The 27,921-nt window shown below is 56.0% G+C and overlaps 9 protein-coding genes and 1 non-coding gene across 10 annotated transcripts; 5 read left to right on the forward strand and 5 right to left on the reverse strand.

The window, feature by feature from the left end:
• Nucleotides 1-147: 147 nt before the first annotated feature.
• J3D65DRAFT_546084 (cytochrome P450) lies at nucleotides 148-2,253 on the forward strand (the record flags this gene model as incomplete). Its single annotated transcript, XM_066796802.1, has 6 exons — nucleotides 148-285; nucleotides 445-572; nucleotides 668-1,095; nucleotides 1,167-1,202; nucleotides 1,262-2,033; nucleotides 2,088-2,253. 6 exons carry the CDS (start codon nucleotides 148-150, stop codon nucleotides 2,251-2,253), a joined length of 1,668 nt encoding a protein of 555 aa, XP_066660063.1.
• A 172-nt stretch (nucleotides 2,254-2,425) lies between these two features.
• On the reverse strand, nucleotides 2,426-3,753 carry J3D65DRAFT_610919 (uncharacterized protein). The gene is made up of 2 exons (XM_066798847.1): nucleotides 3,278-3,753; nucleotides 2,426-3,221 (listed from the first exon to the last, which is right to left on the reverse strand). The coding sequence occupies exons 1-2, from the start codon at nucleotides 3,536-3,538 to the stop codon at nucleotides 2,691-2,693; spliced, it is 792 nt and encodes a 263-aa protein (XP_066660064.1). The 5' UTR covers nucleotides 3,539-3,753; the 3' UTR covers nucleotides 2,426-2,690.
• Nucleotides 3,754-3,927: 174 nt separating this feature from the next.
• On the reverse strand, nucleotides 3,928-9,113 carry J3D65DRAFT_610921 (uncharacterized protein). Its single transcript, XM_066798848.1, has 2 exons — nucleotides 4,252-9,113; nucleotides 3,928-4,157 (listed from the first exon to the last, which is right to left on the reverse strand). The coding sequence occupies exons 1-2, from the start codon at nucleotides 9,104-9,106 to the stop codon at nucleotides 4,012-4,014; spliced, it is 5,001 nt and encodes a 1,666-aa protein (XP_066660065.1). The 5' UTR covers nucleotides 9,107-9,113; the 3' UTR covers nucleotides 3,928-4,011.
• Nucleotides 9,114-9,339: 226 nt separating this feature from the next.
• Nucleotides 9,340-10,071, reverse strand: J3D65DRAFT_664050 (uncharacterized protein; the record flags this gene model as incomplete). Its single annotated transcript, XM_066802717.1, has 1 exon — nucleotides 9,340-10,071. One exon carries the CDS (start codon nucleotides 10,069-10,071, stop codon nucleotides 9,340-9,342), a length of 732 nt encoding a protein of 243 aa, XP_066660066.1.
• Nucleotides 10,072-10,903: 832 nt separating this feature from the next.
• Nucleotides 10,904-12,423, reverse strand: J3D65DRAFT_38396 (uncharacterized protein). The gene has a single exon (XM_066795796.1). The coding sequence runs from the start codon at nucleotides 12,326-12,328 to the stop codon at nucleotides 11,051-11,053; it is 1,278 nt and encodes a 425-aa protein (XP_066660067.1). The 5' UTR covers nucleotides 12,329-12,423; the 3' UTR covers nucleotides 10,904-11,050.
• A 661-nt stretch (nucleotides 12,424-13,084) lies between these two features.
• J3D65DRAFT_t7 lies at nucleotides 13,085-13,241 on the forward strand. Its single transcript has 2 exons — nucleotides 13,085-13,120; nucleotides 13,207-13,241. It is a non-coding gene; the product is annotated as a tRNA-Arg (tRNA).
• Nucleotides 13,242-13,645: 404 nt separating this feature from the next.
• J3D65DRAFT_599447 (putative beta-glucosidase D) lies at nucleotides 13,646-16,229 on the reverse strand (the record flags this gene model as incomplete). The annotated part of the gene is made up of 4 exons (XM_066797901.1): nucleotides 13,646-13,960; nucleotides 14,016-15,473; nucleotides 15,523-16,052; nucleotides 16,130-16,229. The coding sequence occupies 4 exons, from the start codon at nucleotides 16,227-16,229 to the stop codon at nucleotides 13,646-13,648; spliced, it is 2,403 nt and encodes an 800-aa protein (XP_066660068.1).
• Nucleotides 16,230-19,477: 3,248 nt separating this feature from the next.
• Nucleotides 19,478-20,936, forward strand: J3D65DRAFT_610931 (uncharacterized protein). The gene is made up of 3 exons (XM_066798849.1): nucleotides 19,478-19,906; nucleotides 19,959-20,196; nucleotides 20,253-20,936. Exons 1-3 carry the CDS (start codon nucleotides 19,545-19,547, stop codon nucleotides 20,736-20,738), a joined length of 1,086 nt encoding a protein of 361 aa, XP_066660069.1. The 5' UTR covers nucleotides 19,478-19,544; the 3' UTR covers nucleotides 20,739-20,936.
• A 533-nt stretch (nucleotides 20,937-21,469) lies between these two features.
• On the forward strand, nucleotides 21,470-24,324 carry J3D65DRAFT_610936 (H+/nucleoside cotransporter-like protein). The gene is made up of 4 exons (XM_066798850.1): nucleotides 21,470-22,276; nucleotides 22,405-22,833; nucleotides 22,885-23,564; nucleotides 23,614-24,324. The coding sequence occupies exons 1-4, from the start codon at nucleotides 21,942-21,944 to the stop codon at nucleotides 24,045-24,047; spliced, it is 1,878 nt and encodes a 625-aa protein (XP_066660070.1). The 5' UTR covers nucleotides 21,470-21,941; the 3' UTR covers nucleotides 24,048-24,324.
• Nucleotides 24,325-25,254: 930 nt separating this feature from the next.
• Nucleotides 25,255-27,617, forward strand: J3D65DRAFT_545578 (uncharacterized protein; the record flags this gene model as incomplete). The annotated part of the gene is made up of 5 exons (XM_066796773.1): nucleotides 25,255-25,536; nucleotides 25,616-25,649; nucleotides 25,762-26,504; nucleotides 26,553-26,836; nucleotides 26,900-27,617. 5 exons carry the CDS (start codon nucleotides 25,255-25,257, stop codon nucleotides 27,615-27,617), a joined length of 2,061 nt encoding a protein of 686 aa, XP_066660071.1.
• Between the last annotated feature and the right edge of the window lie 304 nt (nucleotides 27,618-27,921).

Here is a 27,921-nt window from a genome sequence, read left to right on the forward strand (position 1 = left end):
CTGACAAAACCCCAGATCCCTGATGGCCGCCGAATGAACACCATTCCAAGCATCGCCGCGTCCTTTCCCACGGGGTTCGCGGAGCACCGTTATTCGGACCGGTCTACCCACACAAAAATCGCCGAGCGGAAAACGATTCAATCGGGCATGGCTACGGCGCTCTCGGACGCGCTCGGGGAGCTAGGGCTGGTGTTGCGGCAGCACCCGTTTGCGACGCTGGCGGGCCTGGCGCTCGTGCTACTGGCGGCGGACTATGGACGGATGCTGTGGCTGCGGGCGAAAATGGTAGAGTCCGTTTTACTTTGCTTTCGCACTTCCTGTCTTTTCGCTCTGCTCCGTGAGAGAGAAAAAGGAAGAGGAGAATGCTGTGACGACAGTGAGGAAGAAATCCTGTTCTTGCAATTGCTCTCTCAAAATACATCACTTACTTACATCTGCTGCTAGCCCCCGGGCCCGCTGCCATGGCCCATCGTTGGGAATACTTTCTCGCTGCCAGACAATAAACCATGGATCTTCTTTGAGAAGCTGGCCAAACAGTACCAAGCGCCAATGGTAACCTTTTGGATAGGAAGGTAGGCCACAACGGCAACGTCTCCGTTGGGAGCTTGCGACAACTTCCCCCGACGCAAGACAAACAAACAGCTCACTGCATCCCGCACGCACATAGGAACCCAACAATCTGGATCTGCAACGCGCAAGCGGCGTCCGACCTGCTCGACAAGCGCGCGGGAACCTACTCGTCGCGGCCGCGCATGGTCGTCTTCGCCGAGTGCGGCCCGGGCCAGGCGAACCTGGTCAACATGTACACGTTCACGGCGGCGCAGCGCGAGCGGTGGCGCATCCACCGCAAGGTGACGCACGCGGGCGTCGGCGTCCAGCAGGTGCGCCGCTACCGCTCGTTCCAGGACAACGAGAACCGCGTCGTTGCGCGAGACCTGCTGGCCGCGCCGCACAAGTTTGCCGAGCACTTTGAGCGCTACGCCACGAGCGTCGTGTCCATTGTGGCGTTTGGCAGGCGCGTCGCCCGCGACGACGATCCGATCATTACGGAGGTTATTGCGGCCATGCAGTTGGCGGCGATTTTGAATGTGCCGGGTTTGTGTCCTTCCTTGGTTGTGGAGATGGAGGAAAAGCTCGGGAGAGGACGTTTGCTGACAAGAGACCAGACAAAACCTTTCCAATGCTCATGGAAACATTCCCCAGTGAGTCCACTCCTCCTCCCATCTTGACCTGAATCACAATTCTGACAAGGCCGCGCCAGTCCTCGCCAAGTTCCCACCCGAAATCGCCCCCTGGAAGCGCGGCCTCGGCGCCCGTCGCAAAGGCGGGAACCACACCTTCTTCTACAGCCTGGCCAAGGAAGCCCTCGAGACGCCCGGCCACGACGAGTGCTACGCGAAGCAGCTCTTCGCCGCCGCGCCCAAGCACGGCCTGTCGCCCGAGGAAATCTCGTCGCTGGCCGGCAACCTGTTCGGCGCCGGCTCCGACACGTCGTCGTCGACGCTCATCACGTTCGTGCTGGCGTGCTGCGCGTTCCCGGACGTCCTGCCGCCGGCGTGGGAGGAGCTCGACCGCGTCGTGGGCTCGCACCGCAGCCCGTCGTTTGACGACCAGGCCGACCTGCCGTACGTCAACGCGTTCGTCAAGGAGGTTTTCCGCTGGCGGAGCGTGGCAATCATAGGCGGCCAGCCGCACGCGCCCGTCCAGGACGATGTGTACCGCGGCTGGTTGATCCCAAAGGGCACCTGGGTCCAGGGCAACGTGTGGGCCATCCACCGCGACCCCGAGTACTTCCCCGACCCGGACCGCTTCAATCCGGAGCGCTTCCTGAATGGCGGGCTGAAGACTGCAAAGCCCTTCCCCGCTGAGCGCGGCTACATGACGTTTGGCTGGGGCCGTCGCGTGTGTTCGGGCCAGGCGTTGGCTGAGCAGGGCACCTTTCTGAGCATCGCGAGACTCCTGTGGGGATTCAGGATCGAGAAGGCGAGAGATGCGAGTGGTCGCGAGATTCCGGTCGACATTTTTGCGTATACGTAGGTTCTGACTTGCCCTGTATGGCGTTTGACGCGAGACTGACCGCACAGCAGAGACGGCTTAAACATGAGACCGCAGCCGTTCAAGTGCAGCATCACGCCCAGGAGTGAGGAGATTCGCCAAACGATTGAGAGAGAAGGGAAGCAGGCTTTGGAGGACTTGGCCGAGTACGAAGGATCAACAAGCTATACGCTGTCACTGTTTGCTTCCAAAAGCTAGGGGTTGCCGCTCATTCTCGGATTAGAATCTGAACCGGTCATGAAGAAACATTTGCGACGAGTCTGCAGTATCTGTCAGTCCAGACATTCCGGGTTGGGGTGAGATGATACTTGCAAGCTTTTGTCAACCACCACCAGCACTATGCGTCTTTGGAACAGAGTGAAGAAAGAATGCATGGTATTGGTATCAAAAATGGACGAATCTCCGATCGTCTTGATGATATCCCAAAGTCTCCCAAAACGCCGCCAATGTCCCTCGATGGAAACGACTGCAATGCGAATCAACAATAAGAGAGCGCCATCCAGGCATGCTCCGAGGTCCAACGCCGTCCTAATGCCCGGACATTTGACCGCCGTGAAAACGCCAGTACATACCATTTCCACAAAGACAGCCGTACCCACATGCTCTCAACGAAAGACAGGTCTTCCAACACGCGCCTAATGCAAATGGTCTTCGTCTCTCTGCTCCTCCTCATCATCGCTGTCGCTCACTTCTTCCCAGCCCGCCAGTCTCCTCAAGAGCTTGTTTTCAGCCTTGAGTTCCTTGATTTTTCGTTCGTGCGGCAGGCTTGCCTCGGAGCTTTCTTTCAACGCAGCCCGAGCGAATTGAGCAGCGCGCCCCAAACCTGCCTGCCATTCCTGATGCTCCAACCTGAGCTCCAGATTTTGCTGCCGTTCCTTCTCCAACAGAGTATTATAATGAGAGTGCAAAGCGAGGATGGCTTGCTCGTGTCGAAAGGTGAATGGTCGCAATTTTTCGAGAATCGCGGTGACGGAGGATTCGTAGTCTGATACGAGGCCTTGCAATGCGGAATTTTGCGATTCGAGAGAGGAGATTTTGCTTTGCGCGGCCTGAAGTTGGGTGCGAAGGGAGTTTATTTCTGCGAGTTGGGCGCGGTTGTTGGCAGCAGAAATATCGCCGTTCACTTGGGCGACGGTGGGTGGGGATCCATCTTGGGCGGCGCGAGCCTGTCCGAGGAATCGTTAGAATCTTGGACAGAGGATTGTTCAGGTTCAGCACATGCCTGTATTTGCTGCACGCTGTTCATGATATTGGCCGTCTGACTTCTATTCTCGGCGAGCACGTCGGACAGCTGCTGGACAACCTGCCACAAGTGGTTCATGTCGGTTTGGTGTCCTCCGCTCAGAAGACCGTTGACGAGATTGGGCATGCCGCCGGAGCCGTTTGGTTGGTGGCCCGGGCCCGGCGATGGAGATTGTCGAGGAAGCGAGTTTGCCATGACGTTGTTGTTCGGGGAGTCGATATAGTGCGGAGGCTGATTCATAATCCTTCGCACAGCGTTGGCGTTGACAAAGTCGACGTCGGGTGGATGTTGTGTTCCCGCGCGGGAGAGGAGGGGGGTCAAGCGACGAAGGACGAGGTCGTCATCGGACGACAGGAAGAAGTCTCTCTGGTGGGAAGCAAAAGGTAGAGCCCGGCTGGGAAGGGTCGTGGAGCGCTCGCTCCTGCTGTGGGATGCGGAGGAGGAAGAGGTTGTTGTTGGTCGTCTTGGACGTCGGAGGCGCGAACGACGTGGGCTGGCACCGCGGCCTGGGGGGTCCGAGCGCTGGTCCGCGGCCCGCTGTGGTCGCTCCTGGGCCCGTGCGTCCCGTTCGGCTTCAGAGGGCGATGTGCCTTTTTTGCCGCTCTCCTCCGCTTCGGATGACGACGCTCCCTCGGCCTCTGCAGATGGTCCAGAGTCGCGCTTGGCCGGTGGCTGTCCTGATTCTGCTGATCCGACCTCTTGCGCCGACTCGCTCACTTCGGGCTGCGTCTGCTCTTCCTTTGACACATCCTCAATGTGCTCCACATTGGAAGAACTCGGCTCTCCCACATCTTCAACGTACTGCACATCAGGCGAGTCGGAACGTGGAAAGTCTGGTCGGGGGTCCAAAATACTTCCCGTAAGTCCAACTCGGAAGGCCGTCTGTACCGAAGTATCAGAGGCCGCATCGTCGTCTCCGACTCGGAAAGCTGTCAGCACTGAACGATCAGAAGTTGCATCATCGGAGCTCCCTGCGTGCGCTTCACCGTCGCTTTCTCCCGTCCCATCTCCTTGGTCGGTCGACTTGGATGCACCCTCGGACTGACCCGACTTTTTCCTGAACGGATCGGAGAATAGTGCAGGCTTCCCCGCCGGCGTCTTGATTGGAGTCATCCTGAGCTCCGGTGGCAGCGGTGGTAGGCCCGAGTCTGGGACACTGCTTCTAGGCGAGACGGTGTCGCCTTGAGATTTCTTTCTTTCCTTTTCCTCCCGTGCGGCGATACTTTTGGCGACCCATTCTATGATGCCGCGACTTTTCCTTCCCTCCGTTTTCCGCATTTCCCTTGCCGGTTCACCTCCCTTGCCGGTGGATTTGACGCCGTCGCCCCCTTTGGCCATGGTCGCTTGTTCCTGATTGTGATCTCTTTCCGTGGCGGCCGTAAATCTCTCTGCCCTGCGTGTCCAGACTCTGTCCTTCAGCCTATGAATACTCCAGTCAAGCATCCAATCAGCTATTTTGGGACTCGGATCAGGATCATCCACGTCAACCTGGGGACTCTCCTTTTGGCCAGATGACCTTGAAGCTACGGCGATGGACTGAGCTTGGTCTGGCGTCGCTGGATGGCTGGTTCCAGCTGTCAAATCCATAACAGGCCTCATCATATGGAGACTCAAATCAGGATTGTCCCGAAAGTTCTCTTGAATGGGCTTCGGCTTCGGCGGAATCGATCGGAACGTTCTCAACTTTTCGGCCAACCTCATCTTCGTCATCTTCTGGTACTCACTGCGCGTCCATGGATCTCTCATTTGACGCATCAGAAAGTCAACGACGCCCTCAGGGATGTCTCCGACCTCGCGAGCTGTCTTCTGAATATGAGCCCGCAGCTGCTTAAGTTTTGACTCCGAAGGAATGTCGGTAGACCAAAGACCGAGATGCCGTGGACTCCTTTCTTCCGCTGCATAGACAGGGGCGAAGCCGTCATCGGATTTCTCATCAAAACCAAAGTCGAACGGGGTAGTACTAGTACTACCAGCTGTCGAGGTGGCTTCGCTTGCAGTCACAGGTCCCTTGACGATTGTCGTGCCTGGAAGAATTTGCTGATCAACAACGTGGCTTGACTCTGTTGATGTTGCGGTAGTTCCAACAGCTGGCTCTGCAGCGGTCGTCGACAAAGGATCTGCAGATGTAGATGAATCCTGAGAAGCATCGGCAGCGATGTCATCTTCGACCGTTGCTCGTCTCTTCCCGTCGCGCGCCTCGCGAAGGGCACGACGGTGGGCCTCGTCCTCGAGAGTGGTGGGCAGCTCCTCATCTTCGTCATTCGCGCCATCCATTCCAAGACCCCAGTTATCTTGCTTCCAGTTGGAGGTATCCGCGTCCTGTGTAACAGTGTCGCGTTCCATGCGCTCTTTTCGACGCGCCTCTTCTTGCTCAGGCGTCGTATAGAGCTCTTCAGGATCATCGTCGCCGTCTTGCGGCTTGCCTGTACCCCAGTAGTCCTTTCGCTGCAACAGCGCAGAGTCAGGATCTGGGATTGCGGTCTGGTCTGGAAAGGCAGGTCTCTCGTCTCCGGAGGCCGAACCATGGTCACTAGCCTCTGGTGTCGGGAAAGGTTCGTCGCTGTCTTCGCTAAAGGCATCGTCAAACGGATTGGCTGCAGACTCACGAGAAGGCCTAGATCCAGAGGGGAACGAGGGCAGCTTGGCGTCACCAGGATCAGAATTCGGACTGGACGATGCGCTGGTGTAGTCCTCATTGGAATCCTCTGACTGGCCTGTCGTTTGTCGCCACTTTCGATTGGCCTCGTCTGTCTGCGTCGTACCGCCAACGTTGAGCGCAGTCTTTGCGCGTCGAGCTCCAAAGAGGCGCTCGTTCAGCTCCGTATCGCTGCCCTCAACTTCTTCTTCACGAAGAAACGCGCTGGACTTTTGCATCATTCGAAGCGCAGAGTCGCGCGCCGCTTCGCGCTCGGCACGCTCATCTTCACTCTCGGGGCGATCAGGATCCTCTTCATCGCTTGAGTCAAGATAGCCGGCGAGCTCAGTCCGAGTGATTGCATCCAGCCAAAGTTCATCCTCAGATTGAGCTCGGTCTGGTGTTTCGACTTCGTCGTCGGAGAGGAACCTGACAATTTCAGCCCGTCGAATTGCTGTGAAAAATAGCTCGTCCAGCATCTCGCACTCTTTGTCGTCAAATTCGAGTCCCTCGGCACTGGAGCTGCCAATACCACTGACACTGTTACGCGGTGGAAGTGAGGGAGGTGAATGAAGTTGCTCTGACCTAGAATCCCCCTTGGTAACGTCTTTACGCTGTTTGTCGGCTTCTCCTGTCGCCTCGACCCGTGGATTGGCTTCCTGGCCCGTGCCTTTGTTCCCAAAGTGCATGGAAGACCTGTGCATCTTGTCTGATGGCTCCTTTCCAGTCTCCTTGTTGGGTTTAACGGTCTCTGTCGATGAATCTGATGACCTCGACGATCCTGATGAGCTTGTGCGTTTCAAAACGCCCCTTCTCGGGCTACTCGTCGTCGATGACGGACTTATTGGCTGGCTCGGATCGCGAACCTCTTCTGGCGGCTCGTCGAACAAAAATTCGCGGTGTTCTGTTTCGGCGCGGAACGAAACTCTTTGGCCAGCTCCAGCAGGCTGAGGATTCGTTACGATGGGGGTCAATGGGGTAAGCGGCGGTCCACTTCGAAGAGTAGGATCACGCAGACGTCGAGATGGACTCGGAAAGTTGATGTCACTTTTACTGCGGCGCCGACTGCCTGCTTCGACGAGAGTATCAGAGCTTGATGCACTGTACGTGGGCGGAAGGTCGTCGTTTGGATTGCAGTCTCGAGGACTGTCGCTCAAGCTGGTCGATGAGCTTCGTCGCAGAGGTAAAGATGGACTTGGAGGACCTGTGAGTGCGGAGGAAATAGAAGAAGCGGGCGTTGCAGCTTGTTGAACAGCAGATTCTTGCTGTGGCGAAGGCTGCGGGCCACCAGTGTCATCCAGATTCGGAGTGGTGTCTTCAGCATCAAAATCGCCGTCCAAGGGCGCGTCCAGCGCATCTTGTACTGAGACGGACTCCTCTGTTGAGCTAGCCCTTCTCTCGCTCGAAGACCGTTGAGTGGTAGTACCGGGAGCGCCGTCCAACGGTGCGGGTGAGTTTGCGGTAACGGTCCTTGATAGCGCACCATCGTCACCCCTTGACTGACGTGTGTCGTTCCCAACTTCGCCGCCATCGTCACGAGCTGATTGTCCCGTGAAAGAAAAGACATTGAGCCGGTTGTTGTCAGCCTTCTTCCTGTTCCACACCGCATTCTTGCCCAGCAAGTACCGGAGAAACTCCTCGTTGGTTGCGTGAGGCAAACACTTGACGCACAGTTTGTGGCCACGACAGCACTTCACTCGACCGCGAGATGAGTCAACCATTGGCCGTTTTGATCGTAGGAGCGAGACCTCATTCGTCAATCCGGCTCCGTTGCCAAACGTCGAAAACGACCCCTTCGAGCGCCGCTCAAGGAACCATTGAGGCGGCCCATCGTCTTGCTTCTCTGACGGACAGAGCCATCCACTTTCCAGCTTGTTAGCGCCGCTCGTACTGGATGTATGGCCACTCCCCAAGTCCAGCGATCTTCCCCGCACCGACAGTCTTGGTTCGACCAGTTCTGTCGAAACATCAAAATAGTCGCGCGGGAAAATTGCCAAATGAAGTTGAAGTTGACCACGACTAGAGGCGCCTCCGCGTCCGCTCCCACTGGGTTGAGAGGAACCAGCATTGCCGGGTCCACTCGGTGGCTGACTGCGTCTGCTACGGTGAGAAGGACCAGGACTAGGTGGAAGTGGACTCCGACCACTAGGATTTTCAGGTACACTCCGTTGTCGATCACGTGCTGGCTGAGGGTTTGCTGGACCAGGAACGGCGGAACGAGAGGGATTGCCCAGAGAGCCAGCTCTAGAACCAGCGGCAGACGGCGCCCTTACAGAGCCGGGACGGCTTGTGTGGTGCCTGGCGGGGTATTGAGAACCAGCTGTGGAAGCTCCCGGAGACTGGGCAACAGGTCGTGGGATGCCACTCGGTCTGGAAAGCCTTGATTGCTGTGAATGTACCGAAGGGGCAGGACCATTGTGACCACTGCTTGGTCCAACAGGTCTGTCAACTGGCTGAGTTCCATCCTGACCACCACTTGGTCCAACAGGTCTGTCAGTAGGCTGAGCTCCACCCGGACCATCACTCGGTCTAACAGGTTTTTCAGTAGGCTGAGTTCCTCCCTGACCACCACTTGGTCTAACAGGTCTGCCGACTGGCCGAGTTCCAGGTTGAGCACCGCCTGGCCCACCATTTCGAAAAGCTGGATGATTTCCAATAGTGTCGAAGCCATCCAAAGTATTTGGATTCGTGGCCCTAGGCGGATCTGACGCAGGGGGAGGTGCTGTCTGAAGCAGCAAACTCGATCTTTCGATATCAGTGTTGGGACGAGGATCTCGAGGCTGTCGTCTGAGAGCGGTCAAGATCCGTCTTGCCAAATCTCGACCGCTCCGACGTTGTTGGCTGCCGCGTCTTGCTGGACTTGGAGACTTTTGAACGGCTCCAGAACGATCGTTTCTGTTTTCGCCCCTCAAGCGTTGCACCAATCGCCGGAGCCGAGATGGCCTTTGCCTTGGTACCGCGGGGCTCGGACGGCGGTGAGCCGTCTCGCGTCTCGATGCCCTGGGTGGGTGGGTGATCGGTGCGTGACTTCTTGGACGATCAGCTCTATCATTCCGCCTCAAATTATCAGGCTCGTCTCGCGTTCGTCGTTCAGGAGGACGTTCTCTGTCTTGCCTTTCAGGGCGTCCTCTGTTCTGCCTTTCAGGGCGTGGAGTTGGAGTCCGAGGATTCATGAAAAAACGATTGTCTCTTTCTGGTTGGTTCGGATCCTGTGGAAGCCATGGCCATGGTAGCCCTCCTTGTGGTTGATCTCCCTCATTTCTGGGCCTTGGCCTCGACCGAGGCTCGGAAGGGCCTGCACTTTGACGGTATCCATCAGAGTCATGATTACCATCGCCGCCGTGGTTGTTTTCTCGAGCGTACCCGCCTTGTGTGCCGCGTTCGTAATTTTGGCCGTTGTGGTGATTTATATCGAAGTACCCGCTTTGTTGACCAGACTCATCCTGGTTGCGGCGGTGATCTTGTTCGGTGTAACCGCCTTGTTGACTACGGTCATTTCGATTCTCGTTACCATCACGAGGCAATCTCCACGAAGCGCCTGCGCTTGTCGAGCTCTGAGATAAGCTATTGGGTTGAGGAATCTGAGGCTGGTGCGGAGGCGGATCTCTGTTCTCAGGGGGGCTGCCTGGAGGGGAAACTCTAGCTGCAAGCCGAGCCTGACGCTCCGCCGCGATTCTCCTCCTCCACGCGGTATCACGCGGCGGTTTGCCCCAGCCCTCTGAAGAGCTCCTGGAGCGTGAAGGGTCGCGAATGTCCGCTCGTAGAGGGAAAATGTGTGGAGGCCACGGTGTAAAAGTGGACGGTGGTTCTGCTTCCGCTGCTTGCTCTTGAACATCGGCTTGATCGTAATCTTCAAAGTACCCAAGTCCATCGACAAGCTCTTCTTCTGGCGGAGGTGGTTCAGGTTGTCCAAAATGGAGAGACGGTCTTGGACGGTGCGCTTGTAGAGGATGATTGCTCCGCGATCGGTCCCGAGCCCACATCTGGCGTGCTTCTGAAGGCGTAATTTCATGCTGCGTGCTGGCTGGCCTCGCTTGACGGCGTGCTTGACCTCGAGTAAGTTCCAAATGTCGATCGATCCACGGTCCAGTGGAGTACAAGGGTACGCCTTGACGAACGTAGAGTTGAGTGGTTCCATATGCGTAAAGAGTCTCTTCTCTGCTTGTATGGGCTGGGGTTCGATCACGATGTCCAACCAAACGGCTCCCGTGGTTCCTTGTCGAACTCCGCACTCCAGACGGGGCGCTGTGTCTGATGCTGTGAAGCCCCGAGCTCGCTCCAGACCGGTCTTGACGCCTGTTGCCAACCACAGGCGGATGAACGATCAATTCAGACGTCGACCCTGCTCTTGGGCTGTATTGCTGTGGGGTCCTATGGTTAATTAAAGAGGGTTGGTTAGACGGACCAGCTACCGGGCGGTTTTGACCCTGAGGCCCGTTGCCGGTGGTAGCAGTACGGGGAGCGACGTTGACCCGACCAGTTTGTTGGTGTTGTTGCGGAGCAGCGCCGTGGTCAGTCCCAGCTGGTCCAGGAGCAAGATTGGACGGACCAGCTTCTGGTTGGTTTTGATGTTGCCCGAAGCCAGTATCAGTTTCAACAGCGACAAGGGTGTTTGTGAACAGACCCGTTTCTGGATCGTAACGCGTTTGAAAACTGGGCATCATCACAGGTGGGAGTTGAGCCATGTTAGCCTGAACAGTTATCGGATGGATTTGCCCACGACCCCAGCCGATCTCAACTGGGCGTTCAACAATGTTGGCCAGACGAGGTCTTGGTCGAGCAAGATCAGGCGGTCCAATTCTGCGCGTCAATTGCCCCTGTAGCCCCCGGGGAACTTGAGGTGCCGCTGCTGCCGGAACTCCTGCATCCCCATGTCCCAGGACCCATCGTGCCACACTGGAGGGCTCATTCCCGCGAGGGTAGGATTCGAGCTGCATTCGGCCGAGCGTCATGCCCTGACCCACTGGTAATGGAGAAACGGTCGCCCTACTGTGAGGGTAAAGGGTAGAGATACTTGGACTCGAAGCGTGTCGGCTGCTACAAGCCGGTGCCGAGTTGTTGCTTGTTCCAACCCGAGTCCAAGGCCGAGCTTCGCTTCCAATGTTTCTGTGTGGTTGCTAGCCACGTTCTGGTATGTCCGCCAAACTGCCAAGCCTTCGGGGGATACCTTGCCAGCCAAGAGTAGGAAGACCCGTCATGGGATAGACAAATTCGGGGACGTTTGAGGTTTGTGGAACCAAGATGGGGTCGAAATCGGGGAACGGGACTCTGCCTGGCTCCGGTTCTGAGGCTGTTCGTCTACGCGTTCGCACAGGGCGCGCATGTTGTCGAACAGAGCGAAGGAATACGGAATACACGTTTGTCGGGTCATGGAAGTACATTGGCCCAATTTTTTCGAGCGGATCTTTGACTTCCTGTGCCTCTTTGACTGCCTTGCCAGAAGTTTTAATGTCCAGCGAAGTTCTTCTGGAACGAATCCAAGGCAAATCGTAGACAGGGGTGTCGTGGCGATCATCAATTGCTGGAGAATTGGGAGATCGATCACATTTGGGAGAAAGACTTCGGGTTCCATATGGAGCAGGCACTGGAGAGCCAGCACTGTTTACCTCTGGGCCAGCAGTCCAGTAAGCATCATCGTGTCTGTCGGCTGGAATATACTCATAAAGGTAGATCCGATTTCCGTGGCCGTCTCTCTGTCCTATTTCGTCGAGGTTGAGAAATAGTCGTCCGCAACGAGGGTGAAAGAAAGAGCTGTAGCGAGGGTGCCTATCAGGGGTGGCGAGATCTCGCAGATTGTCTCCCAGCATCGGGATCGAGTCATCGGAATGACCGGCCGGTAAGTTGGGGTAAAGTGGATTATATTTGGGCGCGTCGGCGGTATCCTGAGAATCCTCGAAATCGTAAGGTCTTTGGCCACCAATGCCTGCTGGAAATACGGTGAGATTTTCCGGGCGAGAAGGATTCGTCAAGGCCAGAAGCTCCGAAGTCCTGTCCTGGGCCGCAGGAGCCTTGCCATCCAACAGATCAAGCAGTCTCTGCAGCAAACCTGGAAGTGGTTTCTTGGAAGGGTTTTCGCTGGATCCACTGCTAGATCGAAAGACGTGAGTCTTTTTCAAAGGAGGGTTTGAGTGGCTGGGTGCCGTGCGGACGGGCCGTCTGGGTCTTGTACAAGCCGGGTGTTGGAAAGAGGTGAGTGAGTGCGCATCGAAGCCGGCCTCAATTTCTCGTGCGCCAGGCGTGAAAGCCGGAGGAGACGCTCGAGACCTGGAAACGTGGCAACCAGCGTGCTGCCCTGTTGCGGTCTCTCGGCGACGGCTTCTCACAGACGAGACAAGAGTGCGACGGTAGTAAGGACCGCAGGGGTCTTGAGAACACCGCCTGCGTGGCCTTGCCATTGCGGAGGTGCGTCGAGCCTGGTGGTTCTGAAGATGAAAGGGCTCGACCAAAGAGCGTCGTGTTGACAAGGTGGATGAGAATTAAAGTGGAAGTGGTGGTGATGATGGTGGAATGAATATGTAAGCTTGCTTGCTTGTTGTTGATTTCCAGGTGAGTGAAATGGTAAGACTGCCTGGGAGAGTGGAGATGTTATTCGTCGTAAACGATGACAATGTTGGGTATAATGCGATGAGGGATCGTGGATCTGAGATCGATCTGGGACTGGAACTCCACGCGATGAACCGCTGGGAGGCGCGGAGCTCCCTCCTGGCCGAGCGACATCGTCGCTTCCTGATGTTGTAGCGTTTTCCGTGGCGACGGCGTGATGTTGGCAGGCTTTGAAGAAGGACACGTCGGACAGATCATGAGTTCCACGGTGGTTTCCTTGCAAGATTTCCAACAAGCAGAGATGCAAGGAAGGAAGAAATTCGTACGCAAGATGCACCTGGACATGGAGCCAACCAGTACCGAAAGTCGGGGTTCTCTGCAGCAGGATTGTGCTTGAGGGAGCCGTGGCGCAAAGCGCGTTCGAGGCCAAACTTTGACTCTTGTCGGAAGTGCAGGTGAAATGTGCTGTGGCGGCGACATGGTGCACGCCGTGGTAGTAGCAGTGGTAAACAGGCAGACGACATCACCCACCAACCACCAGGCGCCAGAACCACCAAACCTCTGCAAGTTAAAGTCTCCACAATTCGCCTTCCTTCCATCAACAAAAATCCATTGTGGTGTAATGGTAACACAACAGACTACGAAAGCCGGTCGTGGAAGCTGGCACTATCAGGGGAGAAATGGCGCTTGTCGCCTATCCTGCTGGCCGCCGAAGCGGTAGGCGGTAAATGTCTGGAGACCTGAGTTCAATCCTCGGCAATGGAATACCTTTTGCGTTGGTGGGCGTCTTGTCCTTTTTGTTTGCTGCTGGGTGAGTGTTTATTTTGGTTGTTTCGTGGCTTGTGGTGGAAGGAGAGGAGCTGCGTTGGGCGTGAGGCCCCTCTCCGCCCCTGTGGATGTTTCTGTAAAGCGGCCTTACTTGGAGAGTCAAGTTGTCAGTCACCTCGCCCCGCGAGAAAACATTTCTTCTAACAAAGCCAATAATGAGGGAGGTAGACAAAGGGTGGAGCAAACTCCGGTCATGACAAACAAAGAATTTCCTTGACGTGTAGGTACTTGTGAATCGAAATCTGGTATCGCCGCCCCAAACAAAGCTTTCGCCCGTTCAAAATCATAAATGCCGCCCAGTCTAAACAATCAAATGTAATGACAAGAAATAACCAAATCTCCTAAATCTCAACGGCAACACTGCCCCTCAGATCTCTAGAGCTGCTACCCACGGAAAACGTGTATGTGCCCTTGGCCAGCGCCCACTCCTTGGCCGCCGTGTCCCAGTGGCTGATATCCTTGCGGCGCACCTCGAACGTGACGGTGCTCTTGGCGCCCTTGTCGAGAGGCACCTTCTCGAAGCCGCGCAGCTGCCTCACCGGCTGGTTGGCGGCGGCCGGGTACGAGACGTAGAGCTGGGCGACTTCGGCGCCGGAGCGCGAGCCGGTGTTGGTCAGCGTTGTGGTGATGGTCAGGACGGTGTCGAAAAGGTCGGTCTGTGGATTTGTTTGTTAGTCATAGATTTGTTTGATGCCTGCATGAGATACTGACCTTGCCACCAATAGCAATGGGTCCGCTGGGGTACGTCGCGCTCAGTGCCGTCTCGTTCGTCTTCTTGGCCGTCACATCACCGTACTCAAACGTCGTGTACGAAAGGCCGTGGCCGAAGGGGTAGCGCGGCGTGACGTTGAAGCGGTCAAAGTGGCGGTAGTCAATGTAGACGCCCTCGTCAAAGTCGCACTGTGCCGTGTAGCAAAGTTTGACCGGGTAGTCGCTCTCGTTCTTTGCAAGGGTGCTGATCAGCTTGCCGCTAGGGTTGACGTCGCCGTAAAGGACGTCGGCAATGGCGTTACCGCTCTCCTGGCCCAGCATGCCGCCGTAAAGCACAGCCGTCACATTTTCAAGCTCAATCCAGGCGTCAACGAGGCGAGGTCCGACAGTGTTGATAACAACGACAGTGTTGTTGCACTCGGAGGCGACCGACTGGACGAGCGTGTCTTGGTCGGTGTTGTACAGCTCTTCCCTGTCAGCACCCTCGCCGGAGAATGAGTTCAGGAAGACGAGGCAGACTTCAGAGTCCTCTGCATAATTGGTGATGGAGGGCGTAACTGCTGTGCCTTGGCCGAGGTTGGAGAGCGCATTGCCGCCGCCTCCGCCACCTCCCCTGGAGGCTCCGGACCCGCTGCTCGTGCTGCTGGAGCTAGAGTTGCTGGATCCGCTGGGACCCCCAGTGCCTCCAGTGGTGGGTGGCGAGCCCATGCCCATACCAGAAGAAGAGGAAGAAGTGTACGTGTCGTTGAGGATCCAGCGAATCATGCTGCCATCGGCAGCAGCCCGCGTCGTGAGACTCTGGTAAGGAGTAATGAGGTAGGAGAAGGAGAGTTGACCGCTGCCGCTGCCCGATGCCAAGTGGCCCTGGTACGTAGGACCGCTCGACCCTTGGACACTGAATGCCTGGTTGGGGCCGGCCATGGCAGGGCCAGCATGAGCACCAAACACGCTGATGGACTTGGGGCGATCCAAGGGAAGACCGCCGCCGTTTGTGGCGTTATTCTTCAGAAGGACAAGAGACGCGGCGCTGACCTCGCGGATCAGAGCCGAGTGGTTGGAGCGGACATCGCGGTAGTCGGTCGAGCCGGCCTCAGAGGGTTGCTTGCCGTTGTCCAGTCCGACATAGTAGTATCCAATGACGTTGCGGATGGCCATGTCGTCGAGACGCGCCTGGGTGAAGGAGCCGTTGCTAATGCCAGCCTCCAAAATCGTTGACGTCCAGAGAGAGCTTGATCCGTAGTCCAGGCCAGCGTTAGCTGAGCCGTAAGAGGTCGATTGCGAGTTTACGTCTGGGAAGACCATGCCGGGGAAGCCAAGCTCCTCCTTGAGAAGTTCAGAGACAATGTGGCTGTTTTCGCACGACTGCGAGTTGTTCACCCGGGACATGGCGCACATGACAGCGGCCATGCCTGCCTTCACACCGTCCTGGAACGGCCAGAGGTAGAGTTCATGGATAGTCTATGTGGGTCAGTTTCCTTGCTGTCAGCTCAAAGGGGCTAGGATATACCTTATCATCAGCGTTGGACGAATACACCGAGGACGTCGAGTCCGACGTGCCAGTGGATCTGTTCGTCTCCTGCTCATTGAGCAGAAAGTGCCTACCGCCTGCAACGACGCCAGCTGAGTTCATTCCACCAATGGTTTTGGCCAGGGCAACGCCGCTAAGGTACGGGTCAGGCGAGAAAGCTTCTGATTGGCGACCGCCCCACGGGGTGCGACCAAGAGGCCCAGCCTCGGGACCGTTGATCAGGTTGTAGCCCATGAGATAAAACTCACGACCCGAAGCTTTGGCCTCGGCTTCAAAGTAGTCTTTGTCCCAGGTCATGGCCAAGGCATTGCCCATGGGGAAACCAGAGACGTAGTATTGGTAGTTGATTCCAGCAAAGCCATCCTTGTTGGCAAGAGCTGTCCAAGAGGAGCCATTGGTCGAGTCGACATCGCTGCCGGTAATTATGGAAACCTTTTGCGCGTTGGTCAGTCCAGACACAAAGGCTTTGGCTTTCGCATAAGCTTCAGCAAAGTCGCCGAGATCCTGAACTGTTCGTCAAAACAATTAGCCATCAAGCAAAGTGTGCAACCTCGGCCGACTCCCAGTTCAGGGCCAGGGCACATACCATGTCCAGATGACAGAATGGCCGCGTTGGACGAGTTTGATGCTGCACTCACGCCGCAAAACAGCGTCGAGGCAAGACCGAAAGCTGCCGCAGCTTTCATCTTGGAGAATCGGAAAACCCAAAAAGAGTGTATAGACGATGACGAAACGAAAGGACTGACTGGTTCTGAAGAAGGCAAAGGAAACAGGGGGATCGGTCAACTATGTATACCAGACCCCAAGGCTTTTTTGATATAGAGCGTCGCCATCATCGCACAGGCCGTCCTAGGACCAAGTTTCTCAGATAGGGTGCTGTCGTAACCCCAGGATCGCCCGCGAGTATGGCCGACACCAAGGTGTTTTTTGATTAGTCCAGGAGGCCCGACAATGCCAAAGGGAGGGCAGTACGCGTCGTCATGGTCCACGAAGCGTTCATGAGGTGTCCAGCGCGAGCGCGCGGCAGCGGAGTGGTTGGCCGTTGGATGGAAAGGCGCGAGTGTGGACCCACCAAAATTCGGAGCTCGGGATTTTGCTTTTGCTGTGCAGTGCTGCTCGTCACCGGCTCACCAGCCCGAACTGGCAGTTTGCGACATTCAACGGGCTGTGCTCTTCTCCACTGACTGTGTGTCGGAAAAGCTTGGCTTTCTTTAAAGTATCCGCATCGGCGGCGAAATCTGACGTCGCATCTTGTCTGGACTGCGCGGTTCAATATTGCTGCGCGCGCGCGGAGTAGGAGTTGGATTCCCCTTCTTCTGCGGGGAAGATCCTAGCACATTTCCCACAAGCTTTCCAAGGGTTTTTGCTGCGAAGATGAACAATAACCATGTTCTGCTATTCGGTGAGATGGCTCTCGACCATAGAAAAAATAGGCGTTGTCAACTGCAAGGGAGACAATAACGCGCTGCGCGACAGGCAGAGAGCGTCTAGACCCTTGGACAAACGCGCCGATGCAAATTGCCCGGTCCATGTGTTCTATGCAGGAAGTCCATCGCAACGTGCGTGAGACACATGGCACCCCGCAAACTGTAGAAGCACCTCCCCTGGCCAACTTCCTCTTGTTACGTCGTCATAGCGCAGTCAATTTCCGGCCTGGAGTACGCCCAAACACATTTACAGGATGTTCTGGCGATAACTTTGCTTTGCCTACCTCAGGTGTGATCTTGCTTCTATTGACAAGCAGGGATGGTGCATTGCCCGACTGCCACGCGGCTCTGTAAGGAGGTCAAAATAAGGCCCTTGGCAATCCGCCAATGAAGCTCCTCGAGCAGGAAAATGTGCCAGGAACACTCGGAAATTCCGAGTTTGCGGCTGCTTCCGCCTCCGATCGGACTGCGAACGGCCAGCCTTACGGCCATCTTTAAGCGAAAACCAACCACGTCCACGCAATCAACGCCAGCGACAACGTCAGAGCGTCCTGCTTGTGTCATGTTTCCCGCTGATACCAGTCGCAGAGATCAGCGTTTTTTGGATACCGTAGGCGAGAGCGCTTGGCACCATGTATTCCCGCTGCACCCCGTGTCTCCACCAGGCCGATTGCGGCACCAGGGAAAAAGAGAGGGAAAAGGGGGAAAAGAAAGCAGAGACGAGGCAAAGTCAATGTGACCGATAACTGCGCTATTCCACTTTGCAATGCTGATCGCAAAAAGTGGAGTTTCGGGGGCCGTCGATTTGAAATTTTGGCAGGGGCGAAGAAGTTGGGGCAAAGTTGGAGCCCTTGTGGGGATGAGGGGGATTCAAGCGATTCCCCGGGAAGGGTCTGAATGAAGAAGACACAAGACCAGCTTTCCAGTGACAGGGATTCCAGCGTGTTCTCCATGACACAAAAGTGCTGCGTGTTCCCCATCTCTTTGGAAAAAGCAGCGAACGAACGTTGTCTGTCCCCGCATCTTCTGGACAACTTCGGTCTTCTTGTTTTGGTGCAAGTACGACCTGGGCGAGGTTGCGATAGTGCCGTCGCTAGGCATCACAGCCAAATTCGGAGTTTTCATTGCGAAGATTGCCTGCAGATGGACGGTTCCTGCTCGTCTTACCAGAGGAGAGGTTTGTGCAATAAAGGAAGAAGACGCTCGAACTGCTGAAGCGCCCGATGCTGCGGGTTCACAGGGACGGAAATTTTCCAAGCCTTCCCAGCGCTGGGCAGCAAGTTGAAGTGGTCTCCAGGCTTAGAGCTGATTCAAATTCAATTAGTCCTCGGCTCGAAAACGCAAGTTTGGGACTTGTCTTCGTCATTTGAACATCTGCTTCGACCAGAGCAGAACGCGTCGGCGTCGTGGAACTACGCAAGAACGCAGGTTGTTGCCTCGACGCTTGACGGAATTGGCAGGATGACCTTTCAAACAGGGCACAAATTTTGAAGTGCTCTGCATAGTCTAGTCCATCACCACCGAGCGGACATCCTTGCACGCAAAAGCTAGCCCGGTCCATGGGACCGTGGAGGCCTTTTCGAGACAAAGAACCATTGATTCCAGATTTACTCTAGCTAAAGCCAGAGGCTTGAGCAGGAGAATTCTATTGATCGTTAGCGAGCCGGAAAGGCAACGACCTCGACCAAACATCTTGCAACTTACCCACACCAGCGAAGCTCTCCGGAATGGCATCGAATCCAATCGTGCAAGCATTCCCGTCACACAAAACCATACCACCGACCTGGTTGTGTCTTGGCCAACGCCCCAGAGTCACGGGCTCCCCTGTCCACAAAGAGCGCTCGCACAACCATGTTGCTCCTAGTATTCTGATCCTTCTCCATGTACTGGCTTCTCTGCGACGGGGTCGCCGAGGATGAGTCCTGTAGGAAGACCGGTTCCACGCGTGCCTCGCGCCGTGTCACTTGCTCACGCACGTTCCATCGAATTCGGGTGCAAACGAGGTCCTTAGAAGGCGGCGCTATAGTTTGTCTCAGCTTCCATCAGCGCTGAAATGGACAAGCAAGGCAATCTGCACTACTGCTGAATCCTTGGGTCCAGAAGCCACGGTATTGGTGGAGCAGAAAATGAATGCTTCGGGGCCCTGCTCCGAAGGGTGGCTTTCAAAAGTTCGCGAGATAGGTGGTCTGAGAACACGAGACGGTTGGAAGGGGGTTTGAAAGGATCCTTGGCATCTTGCCATCACAGTCCGCGAGGACGTCACGGAGAGGGGGGTAAAAGTTGATCTGTCGAAAGCCTCATTGAATCCTTCTTTGACCAAAGTACCATCGTGAGCGGGACAATATCATGGTACGGCTTGAGGCAATTGGAACCGTATCACCAATCATCGGTCGTAAGATCGTTTTTGGACGGCATGTCTCAATTCAAACAAATTTTTGATGCCGTCTTGGATTCCTTTGGAGTATTTATTCTTCTGGTCTGTCGTCCTGCTCAAGCTGATTTGGAGGGCAGCAGCGTCGACAAAGCCAAGCGCCACTGACTGCAGCAGCTGCCGGTAAGAAACACCATCTCGTCATGGAGTCTCTCACGGATTTCGTCGTTCTCTTTTTTGCCGCGAGTTCCTTGGTGTCTCTGGCCGCAGCGCATCCACAAGTCTCCTTTTCGACGACTTCTACTGATGCGACAACCACTTTGACAACGTCCGATTCGATAACTTTGGGGACGCTCACGGCCTCAACGCTTTCGTTTGCCACGAAGTCTGTGGCCACGTGCAATGACGCGTGGTTCAGCTCGCTCTCTGCGTTGGGTCCCGAGGCTACCGCCTTTTGCTCTGGGTGGCTCAATATTTCGGATTCGACAGCAACGGCAACTGTGGTCAACTCGACGACTGCGAGTCCTCCTACCACCACAGCTACCTTGACGTTGCTAGACACGACGTGAGAAGCCCCAGGAATACTCTGAGATTCGTCCAATTCTGACTTCGATTAGTTCGAGCTATGTGACAACCGTCACAGTTACGGGGAATGCGACGACTTACACGTACAATGGTCCAAACACTTTCGCATCTAACATCACCACTGCGCCAGAGACCATGTGGGGAGGATTTGGTGTCGCTGAGGCCACCGATACTGCAGGTATCAAGTCGAGTATTTGTTCTTGTTTCAGCATCACACCTTCAGTCACGACCGAAATAACCAGCACTCTGGTCACGGTTGGACCTTCGACGGTATGTGAGAAGACTCCGAAAGCTGGATGTTAAATGATGATCTGAACAAGACACAGACATTTACCAGCCTCGACGTTGTTTTTTCCACGACCACAGTTGAAGCCACGACGACGACCACTGTCGCCGGGCCGACAGTCAGCAGCTGCTTCGACTTTGAGCATGACGTCAACAATGTTGGCTATCAATACCTCAGTGAAGATCAGGCGAATCAGCTGAGCAAGTGGTATGGAAACAGCACCGAAAACACCGGAGACTGGGTGAACTGCTGCAATACCTGCTACCAGAGGCAAGACTGCGTTGTGTACCGCTTCAGCAATAGCTCAGCAGGCAACCGATGCGAGCTGTGGACAACGAAATTCGGTACCAGTCTGAACGTGTCTGACATTATCGACTTCACCAACTCCACAGGCTCCTCCAACTCCAGCAAGTTTTGCCCCCATGGCATTGTGGAGGGAACTAGGCAGGAAATCAATGGAACGGGCAGCAGCAACAGCCCAATTGCCATTGGGCCGTGCCTCAATGCCGTTTGGGAGGTGATGTAAACGTGGAGGGAGAGCCGGATTAAAGTTGAAACTGTTGAACATGGGCGTTTCGCGGATTCTATCCGTCGCTTTCTTCGTCACAAGCTGTCTGTCGCTCCTTTGGCCGAGATGATGGAAGCTTTTGGGATTTTCCGAGTCGTTTCGGACAATTGTTGTGTACCGAGTAGGACTTGTAGTGCAATTCAATGTCACGTGCTGGAGCTTTGTCTCGTGGTGGTTCCGTTTCGATTAGGTTTCAAACGTCCAACCGTCCGCGGACCTTCACGCCACGCTCATGGTCGACGGTGCTATCATGTCAGTGCAGGCGGACAATGGCCCGTGGCGTGTCCGACGGCGCCGACCGACAGCCACCAGGGCCGAGAGGATTACCACCTCAGCGACATGGAGATTGATTGATAGCAGCCGCTTCGTATCATTGCCACATTGTTACTGCCGAATCGAGCACCAGCGATGCAGCCGCCAATGGATCAGCTTTACCCCAGAGTGGACGATTGTGGACGAAGGTTGACAGGCGAGGGCCGGGCCAGAGCCACGCGAGCACAGAGGCTGCGACCTTACGGGCGTTGGAGGCCTTGTTCATGGAGGCTTGAAGGAGGTGGAGGGTAAGGCTGTCCCTGGGCGATGATTGCCGGCCATGGCCAATCACGGCGGCGAGAGTGGCGAGCTGGCTGGTGGTCGATGCAACGTTGCAGAGAAGCCGACTGGCGAGGAATGCGGCACGGCGAGCTTCTCGAAGGACCGCGGACGGCGAAGGTTGGGGTCTAGGTTGGAGCCAAGGTTTGAGGCGCGGGGAGAAGGAGCTGAGGACTTGATATGGCGCCAGAAGGGGAGTTGAGGCCGGAGAGCCGTTATCAAGTCGAAGGCGACGTCTGAGTTTGCCGGGCCGCTTGGCGGTCAGCGTGCAGCGATAGGCCTGATAACATGAACATGTTGCACCAACAATTCGGCGGACATGAGCGACACGATACCACGGCCGGTAACTGCAATGGGAAGCTGCCAAGGGCATCTCTGGGGATGCAGGAGATACAAATCCAGGTGGCGGCCCATGTCAGGCCCGGCTGGCTCCATCTGGTCGCGCGACACGACACGCCCTTCGGTTTAAACCAAGACTAACGTACGGTAGTCGGTGCGCACGCGTCTGATTTTTTTTCTTTCCTCGCCCGCCACCCTCAATTCTCTTCCTTCTCCTCCTCCCAGGACACAATGGACGCCGAGAAGCACCACGACGAGCCCAAGGCCACGCAGGCTCCGTCGCTGGACATGTCGCGCGAGCATCACCACCCGCCCGTCCACCACGGCCATGGCGCCGACAAGGAGGGAATTGCTTACACGAAAAGCCTGGTCCCGGACGCCGCAGCCTTTCCCTCGGGCAAAATGGGCGAAAAGGACGGTGTGACGGACATTTCTGATCCGGAGAGAGGGAGCACCAGTCCCGTCAACACGGTGCCGTCCGAGGAGCACCAGCGCGGCTACGTCTCCAGATTCTACCACCGCTACAGGATCTTTGTCCACATCTTCATCTGGCTCTTCTTCACCGGGTATGTCTCCATCTGTCAGGTGGTTCGACGGATTCGAGAGGAGGAGAAAAGCTTTAGCCGAGCCGAGCTTGAGCACGGGAGGGTAGCGCCGCCACCCGAACAAGACTGACGTCCTACTTTTGTGCCAGATGGTGGATTGCCAGCCTGATCCTGCACCGCCATGACAAGAATTGGATCATTCCATTCTTGTTCTATCTCGCCATCACGCTCCGGATCATCTTTCTCCATGTCCCCATCTCCATCATCATAAGGCCCGCTCGCTGGGTGTGGGGAAATACGGCGGTCCGCTTTGCTGCGCTGATCCCGGAGAAACTGAGAATGCCGGCCTTTGCCCTCCTGACCATTGCCGTCATCGTGGTTGGGACGTTTGCCAGTCCAACAAGTCAAGACAACACGCTTGACAATCGCGGCATCAGTTTGCTTGGCCTTGTCGTCTTCATCTTTCTCCTCTGGGCAACGTCCCGGAACAGGAAACTGATCAAATGGCACACGGTCATCATGGGCATGCTCATGCAATTCATCATTGCTTTGTTTGTCTTGCGGACCACGGCTGGATAGTGAGTCTATCTCAACGGAGCTCTCTTTCCAGCCCGCGCTGACCTTGATAGTGACATTTTCAACTTCATCTCTACCCTGGCCAGAGAGTTGCTCGGCTTTGCCGACGACGGAACGGCGTTTTTGACTTCGGACGACGTCGTCAGCACCTACAGCTGGTTCCTGATTACGACTCTTCCGGCAGTCATCTTCTTCGTGTCCCTGGTGCAAATCCTCTACTACATTGGTCTCGTCCAGTGGCTCGTCGGCAAGTTTGCCAGCTTCTTCTTTTGGAGCATGCGCATTTCCGGCGCCGAGGCTGTGGTTGCTGCTGCTTCCCCCTTCATTGGTCAGGGAGAATCAGCCATGCTGATCAAGCCCTTTGTGGCTCATCTCACAATGGCCGAAATTCACCAGGTCATGTGCTCTGGGTTCGCGACCATCGCTGGATCCGTCTTGGTTTCGTACATTGCCATGGGAGTCAACCCGCAGGCCCTCGTCTCCTCTTGCGTCATGAGCATTCCCGCATCCATCGCGATGAGCAAGCTCCGGTGGCCAGAAGAGGAGGAGACGCTAACAAACGGCCGGGTTGTCGTTCCAGAGGACGACACGAACAGGGCTGCAAATGCTCTGCAGGCATTTGCCAATGGCGCATGGCTGGGTCTCAAGATTGCGGGAATGATTATGTGCAACCTCCTTTGCATCATTGCGTTGATTGCGCTGATTGATGGTCTCCTGACTTGGTGGGGGCGCTGTAAGTATTCCAAAATGATTCTGAAAAGGCAGGTATTGATTTGTTCCAGACATCAATCTTCACGGCGACTATGACCTCACCCTTGAGCTGATCCTTGGCTATATCTTCTACCCCGTCGCTTTCCTTCTCGGCGTAGACCGTGACGGTGACGACATTCTCAAAGTAGCCAGGCTCATAGGCATCAAAATCGTGGCGAATGAGTACGTGGCCTACTCGGACCTTGCAACTGGCGCGGAATTCGCCAACCTCAGCACGCGTTCGCGTCTTATCGCGACATACTCCCTTTGTGGTTTCGGCAACATTGGTTCCGTCGGCAACCAAATCGGCGTGTTGACGCAGCTCAGTCCCACCCGAAGTGGCGATGTGAGTAGAGTGGCCATTAGCGCGCTTTTGACGGGTATTTTGGCGACTTTGAGCAGTGCAAGTATTGCTGGGTTGGTCATTATAGATCAGGCTGGCTTCACGACCCCGTCTACTGCCTGAAAGAATGGCGAGTAGAATGGCGTTTGGAGAGGAGTTCAGAAAAAGACGGTGACATGCCGCAACGGCGCGCTTTTCCATATGTGTGGGAGGTAAGTTTTGAACATGCATGGAAGGCGTCGACTTGGATTTTCTATCTTTCATAATTGGATGAATGACGCCCGAGGAGCGTTTTGTTCTGCGAGGCTGAAAATGTTTCGGATACCCCGAAGAGTCGATGAATGTAGCTTTAATCAGGCGTCGTGCCCATAAGCTTACTTTAGCGTGCCCGCGTCCCACCAGCCACACCGTCCCCGCCTCGAGCATCTTGCACTTTTCTTCTCTGCCAATCATCAATTTCACAAGGCGACATCCAGACTGGCTGATGCATCGACCTGGTGGCCCGTCTCGAGCAGTTCCGGCCGCCGCGAGTCCCAAGTTCGAGCACACAAAGGGACCGAGGCCCAGGACGTGCAGTACTGAACCTCAATTTTCAGCGCGCGGGACAGCCAACTGAAGCTTACAGCGGGCCGCCGCATCAAGTGGACCACTTGTCATCGGCAAAAGTCTCGCCGCTTTCCGCTCCGCTCGTCTCACTTATCGCCGACTACTCGTAGTTCCTACACCATTGACGTAGCGCACCTTTGTTCCAGCCGTCGTTTGTGCCCATCTCTTTCTGTCCTGTCGCGCTTCTCCGTGCGCGTTCTCGATAGCGAGCTCGCCGTCTTGTTTTGAGCGAGCACTCGACCAGCCCGAGGCCGCTGATGTTGCTGCTGCTTGTCCCACTCTGCAACTCATTTTAGCTCCCGTCAACCCCCACAACGTTCAGCCCTCGGCCTTGAGAATATTGCACACATCATCCATTCTCAGCCAAATTGACCACGAACTCCACCAATCGAGCTCCCTTTTCGCAATCGCGCAATCGTCGACCCTTGCCGGACCGGACCGAGCCGTTGAATCGCACGCCCCAGTCAGGTGGCGACTGATTTAACGCCAGAATCCTGACTGCGTTGGGCCGCAGGAACCGCGCGGCGTCAAATCGCACCAATTGCAGGAACACGAGAGAAACAGAATCGTCTGAATCCGTGCGATTCGCCTTGTCGCAGGGCAGATTTGGGACAGCTTGATTCCTTGACTCCCGCGGCTTCTTTTCATCCAAGGCATTAATCCACGTGGATATTTGTCACTTGGCGACATGGCTGACAATTTACCCTCTATATTCGGCTTCAACATGCAGGCCGAATTTGGAGAAACCAGCTCCACGGCAGGTCTCGAACTCGGAGCGAGGGGCCGCCAGATATACCAGTCACCGCTGCAACAGCCGCCAACCACTCAACAACAAGGTTCTGCCTTGACTCCCAACAATGGAGGTGGCGCGCCGGCAGGAAACCCCGTTCCACTTGCCTGCGTGCCATGTCGGTCGAAGCACTTGAAGTGCAGCGGAGGTGAACCATGTGCGCGGTGCAGGGATGATGGCAAGGCTGGAGAGTGCAGCTATGTCAAGAGCAGAAGGGTAAGTAGGCTCGAGTCTTTGGAATAATGTGTCCTAGCTTCTTCAACCTCCCCTTCCCATCTCGCTAATCATCTCATAGGGCTATAAAGGTCCGCGTAAGAGAAACGCTCTGGGTGAACCCATTCCAAATCCCTCTAGCGGCAATGTAGGTGAATCAAGTCAAGAACGCCGTTCGACCTGTAAGTCCGTGCCTGCCCTTCGATGCTCAATTCTGACTTCCATTAGCAGCAGCCCCTTCAGCAACTGAATCGCGAGAAATGTCCAATCTTGAGCCCGAGCAGACTTTCCCGAGTCTCGCCTACGCTTCGGCGGAGGCGGCAGATTCTCCTGAGACATCATCAATTTTCTCTATTTCTCTGGAAGACGGCGCGACTGTTGCATTTTCGGGCCAGTCAAATTTGGACTACTCGGCTAGTGGCAATCAAACGTCCCCTACCAACATCTGTCCCATTGCAGGTGCATTCTTCACCAACTTTGCCGCAGCGCATCCGTTTCTCCCGCCACGGCCACTTCTTTTCCAGCTCTTGAGGAACAAGCACATGCCCCATCTCGAACTGGCCATCCAGTATCTAGGATCTTTCTACATCCCAAACGTCTCCACTGCCCCTGTAGAAGAGGCGCTCAATCGAGCCTTGCGCGGGCAAGCCAACGCACGAGACGGCTTCATGGTCCAAGCGCTCCTTCTCTACGCCATCGGTCTCAAGGCAAACGACAAGACTGACAAGGCCGAAGAGGCACTGAGCGAAGCGATTGACATTGCAATCGGCATCGGCATGCATGAGCGCGAGTTTGCAGCGCGCAACGGCGTCGGCAATCGCGTCATGGAAGAGAGCTGGCGGCGCACATGGTGGGAACTGTACGTTGTCGACGGATTCTTTGCCGGAGTCAGTCAAAAGGAGACTTTTCGACTGAAGGACATGGTTACAGACGTGCCGTTGCCGTGCGAGGAGGCAGATTATTCGACCGGAGTAAGCTGAGAAACATTCTGTGAGAAGACTCCTGCTGACAAGTTGCAGTACATTACTGGAATCTCCCGCACGATTCAAGAGTACGATGACGCCGCCTTCGCAGACGACGATGCGGAATTCTCATCTTACGCGTATCGAATCGATGCCGTCCGCAATCTCGGACGGGTTCTTGCAGTGGCCAGAGTAGACGTGTTCGACACTGGGGTTCTCGACGCCGTTGACTCGTACCTCGTCAACTGGCGCCTCCATCTGCCCGAAAGTAAAAGCGAGTTCGTGAGCCGCGACGGCCAGTTGGACCACATGCTCTTTCAGGCCCACATGATTGCAGAATCGTGCGTCCACCTCCCATCGTGTAGTTTCCGCAATCGAACGCGGCGAAGCTAATGAGGATTCAGAAGCTCCATCCTTCTCCACCAACCGCGTTCCTCCCTCGACCCATCCCACAGCACAACCACAGCACCCATCCGCACCTGCGTAGGCCCCATCCCATCAACCACCAACCAAAACACTTCGCTCAGCACGCTTCCATCCCCGCACGCGCCCAACACAGGGCCCTTCCAAGCGCTGAGCAGCGCGCACACCTCAACCACGCTCGCATCCGCCTCGCGCCTCTGCTCACTTCTCCGCCTTCCCACGCCACTCCACAAGCACACACCCTTCCTGACATGCGGCACCGTCATGGCTGCCGTCGTGCACCTGGCGCGCTGGGCCCTCGTCGCCCCCAACGAGCGCGACGACGCCCTCAAGGAGCTCATCAAGATCGAGGTCGGCTCGCTGCGCGGGCTCGCTGCCGTCTGGCCTCTCGCCGCCCGCGCCGTCGGCCAGGTGCGCGGCGTCGCTGGCGAGCTGTGGCGTGTCAAGGGCGAGGTGCGTCGGCTGTGGGCGCAGGGGCAATTTCCGCAACAGCACCAAAGCGATGCCGCTCAGGACAACGTCGGGCTTTTGGGCGTGGGCTCAGGGGCGCGGTTTGCTGGCGGCGGCGGTGTGGCGCAGATTCAGCAGGCAGCTGTTGAGCCGCCTGAAGAGACGGACGGCGACGAGATCATGCGCTTGATAGAGGACGCTGTCACGGCGGCTGGCCAGACGCGTGGCATCGGTGCTGTGAGCAGTTGAGAGAGTATGTCTTTCTACTGCGACGTGATATTCCAGAAAAGCCGTTCTTGACGTCTTCAGGACATGGCGGCTGTAATTGATCGGTCAGTCGGACTGAAGACAAGTAGCGGCAGCAGTCTGGTCGATGGGAGTCGAGGCGTCGTTGATCAACCAGATACCAATGTCATCTTTCTCTACTCCGCAGTCAATAGTCTTTCACCGAGCTGCTGGCAGCTATGACAAGTTACTTTCCAGAGTGCGTCCGCAATTCCTACGTGTTGTCGCTCGAATGCTCCTTGCGATCGTTCCCCATGGTGAAGACGTG

The sequence above is a fragment of the Phyllosticta citribraziliensis genome (genome assembly GCF_038025025.1).
Source record: "Phyllosticta citribraziliensis strain CPC 17464 chromosome Unknown J3D65scaffold_1, whole genome shotgun sequence".
Lineage (NCBI taxonomy): Eukaryota > Fungi > Ascomycota > Dothideomycetes > Botryosphaeriales > Phyllostictaceae > Phyllosticta > Phyllosticta citribraziliensis.

What these genes read in the sequence shown, in the direction of transcription:
- J3D65DRAFT_610919 (XM_066798847.1), bottom strand. Translation starts at nt 3,538, where the DNA reads ATGAATCAGCCTCCGCACTATATCGACTCCCCGAACAACAACGTCATG. An exon ending in ACAGCGTGCAGCAAATACAG is followed by an intron (nt 3,222 to 3,277) that starts GCATGTGCTGAA and finishes TTCCTCGGACAG; the next exon opens with GCTCGCGCCGCCCAAGATGG.
- J3D65DRAFT_610936 (XM_066798850.1), top strand. Translation starts at nt 21,942, where the DNA reads ATGGACGCCGAGAAGCACCACGACGAGCCCAAGGCCACGCAGGCTCCG. An exon ending in TTGCGGACCACGGCTGGATA is followed by an intron (nt 22,834 to 22,884) that starts GTGAGTCTATCT and finishes TGACCTTGATAG; the next exon opens with TGACATTTTCAACTTCATCT. An exon ending in CCTGACTTGGTGGGGGCGCT is followed by an intron (nt 23,565 to 23,613) that starts GTAAGTATTCCA and finishes GATTTGTTCCAG; the next exon opens with ACATCAATCTTCACGGCGAC.
- J3D65DRAFT_610931 (XM_066798849.1), top strand. Translation starts at nt 19,545, where the DNA reads ATGGAGTCTCTCACGGATTTCGTCGTTCTCTTTTTTGCCGCGAGTTCC. An exon ending in TTGACGTTGCTAGACACGAC is followed by an intron (nt 19,907 to 19,958) that starts GTGAGAAGCCCC and finishes GACTTCGATTAG; the next exon opens with TTCGAGCTATGTGACAACCG. An exon ending in TCACGGTTGGACCTTCGACG is followed by an intron (nt 20,197 to 20,252) that starts GTATGTGAGAAG and finishes AACAAGACACAG; the next exon opens with ACATTTACCAGCCTCGACGT.
- J3D65DRAFT_610921 (XM_066798848.1), bottom strand. Translation starts at nt 9,106, where the DNA reads ATGAATCCTCGGACTCCAACTCCACGCCCTGAAAGGCAGAACAGAGGA. An exon ending in AGGGAGCTCCGATGATGCAA is followed by an intron (nt 4,158 to 4,251) that starts CTTCTGATCGTT and finishes AGTTGGACTTAC; the next exon opens with GGGAAGTATTTTGGACCCCC.
- J3D65DRAFT_38396 (XM_066795796.1), bottom strand. Translation starts at nt 12,328, where the DNA reads ATGGCAAGGCCACGCAGGCGGTGTTCTCAAGACCCCTGCGGTCCTTAC.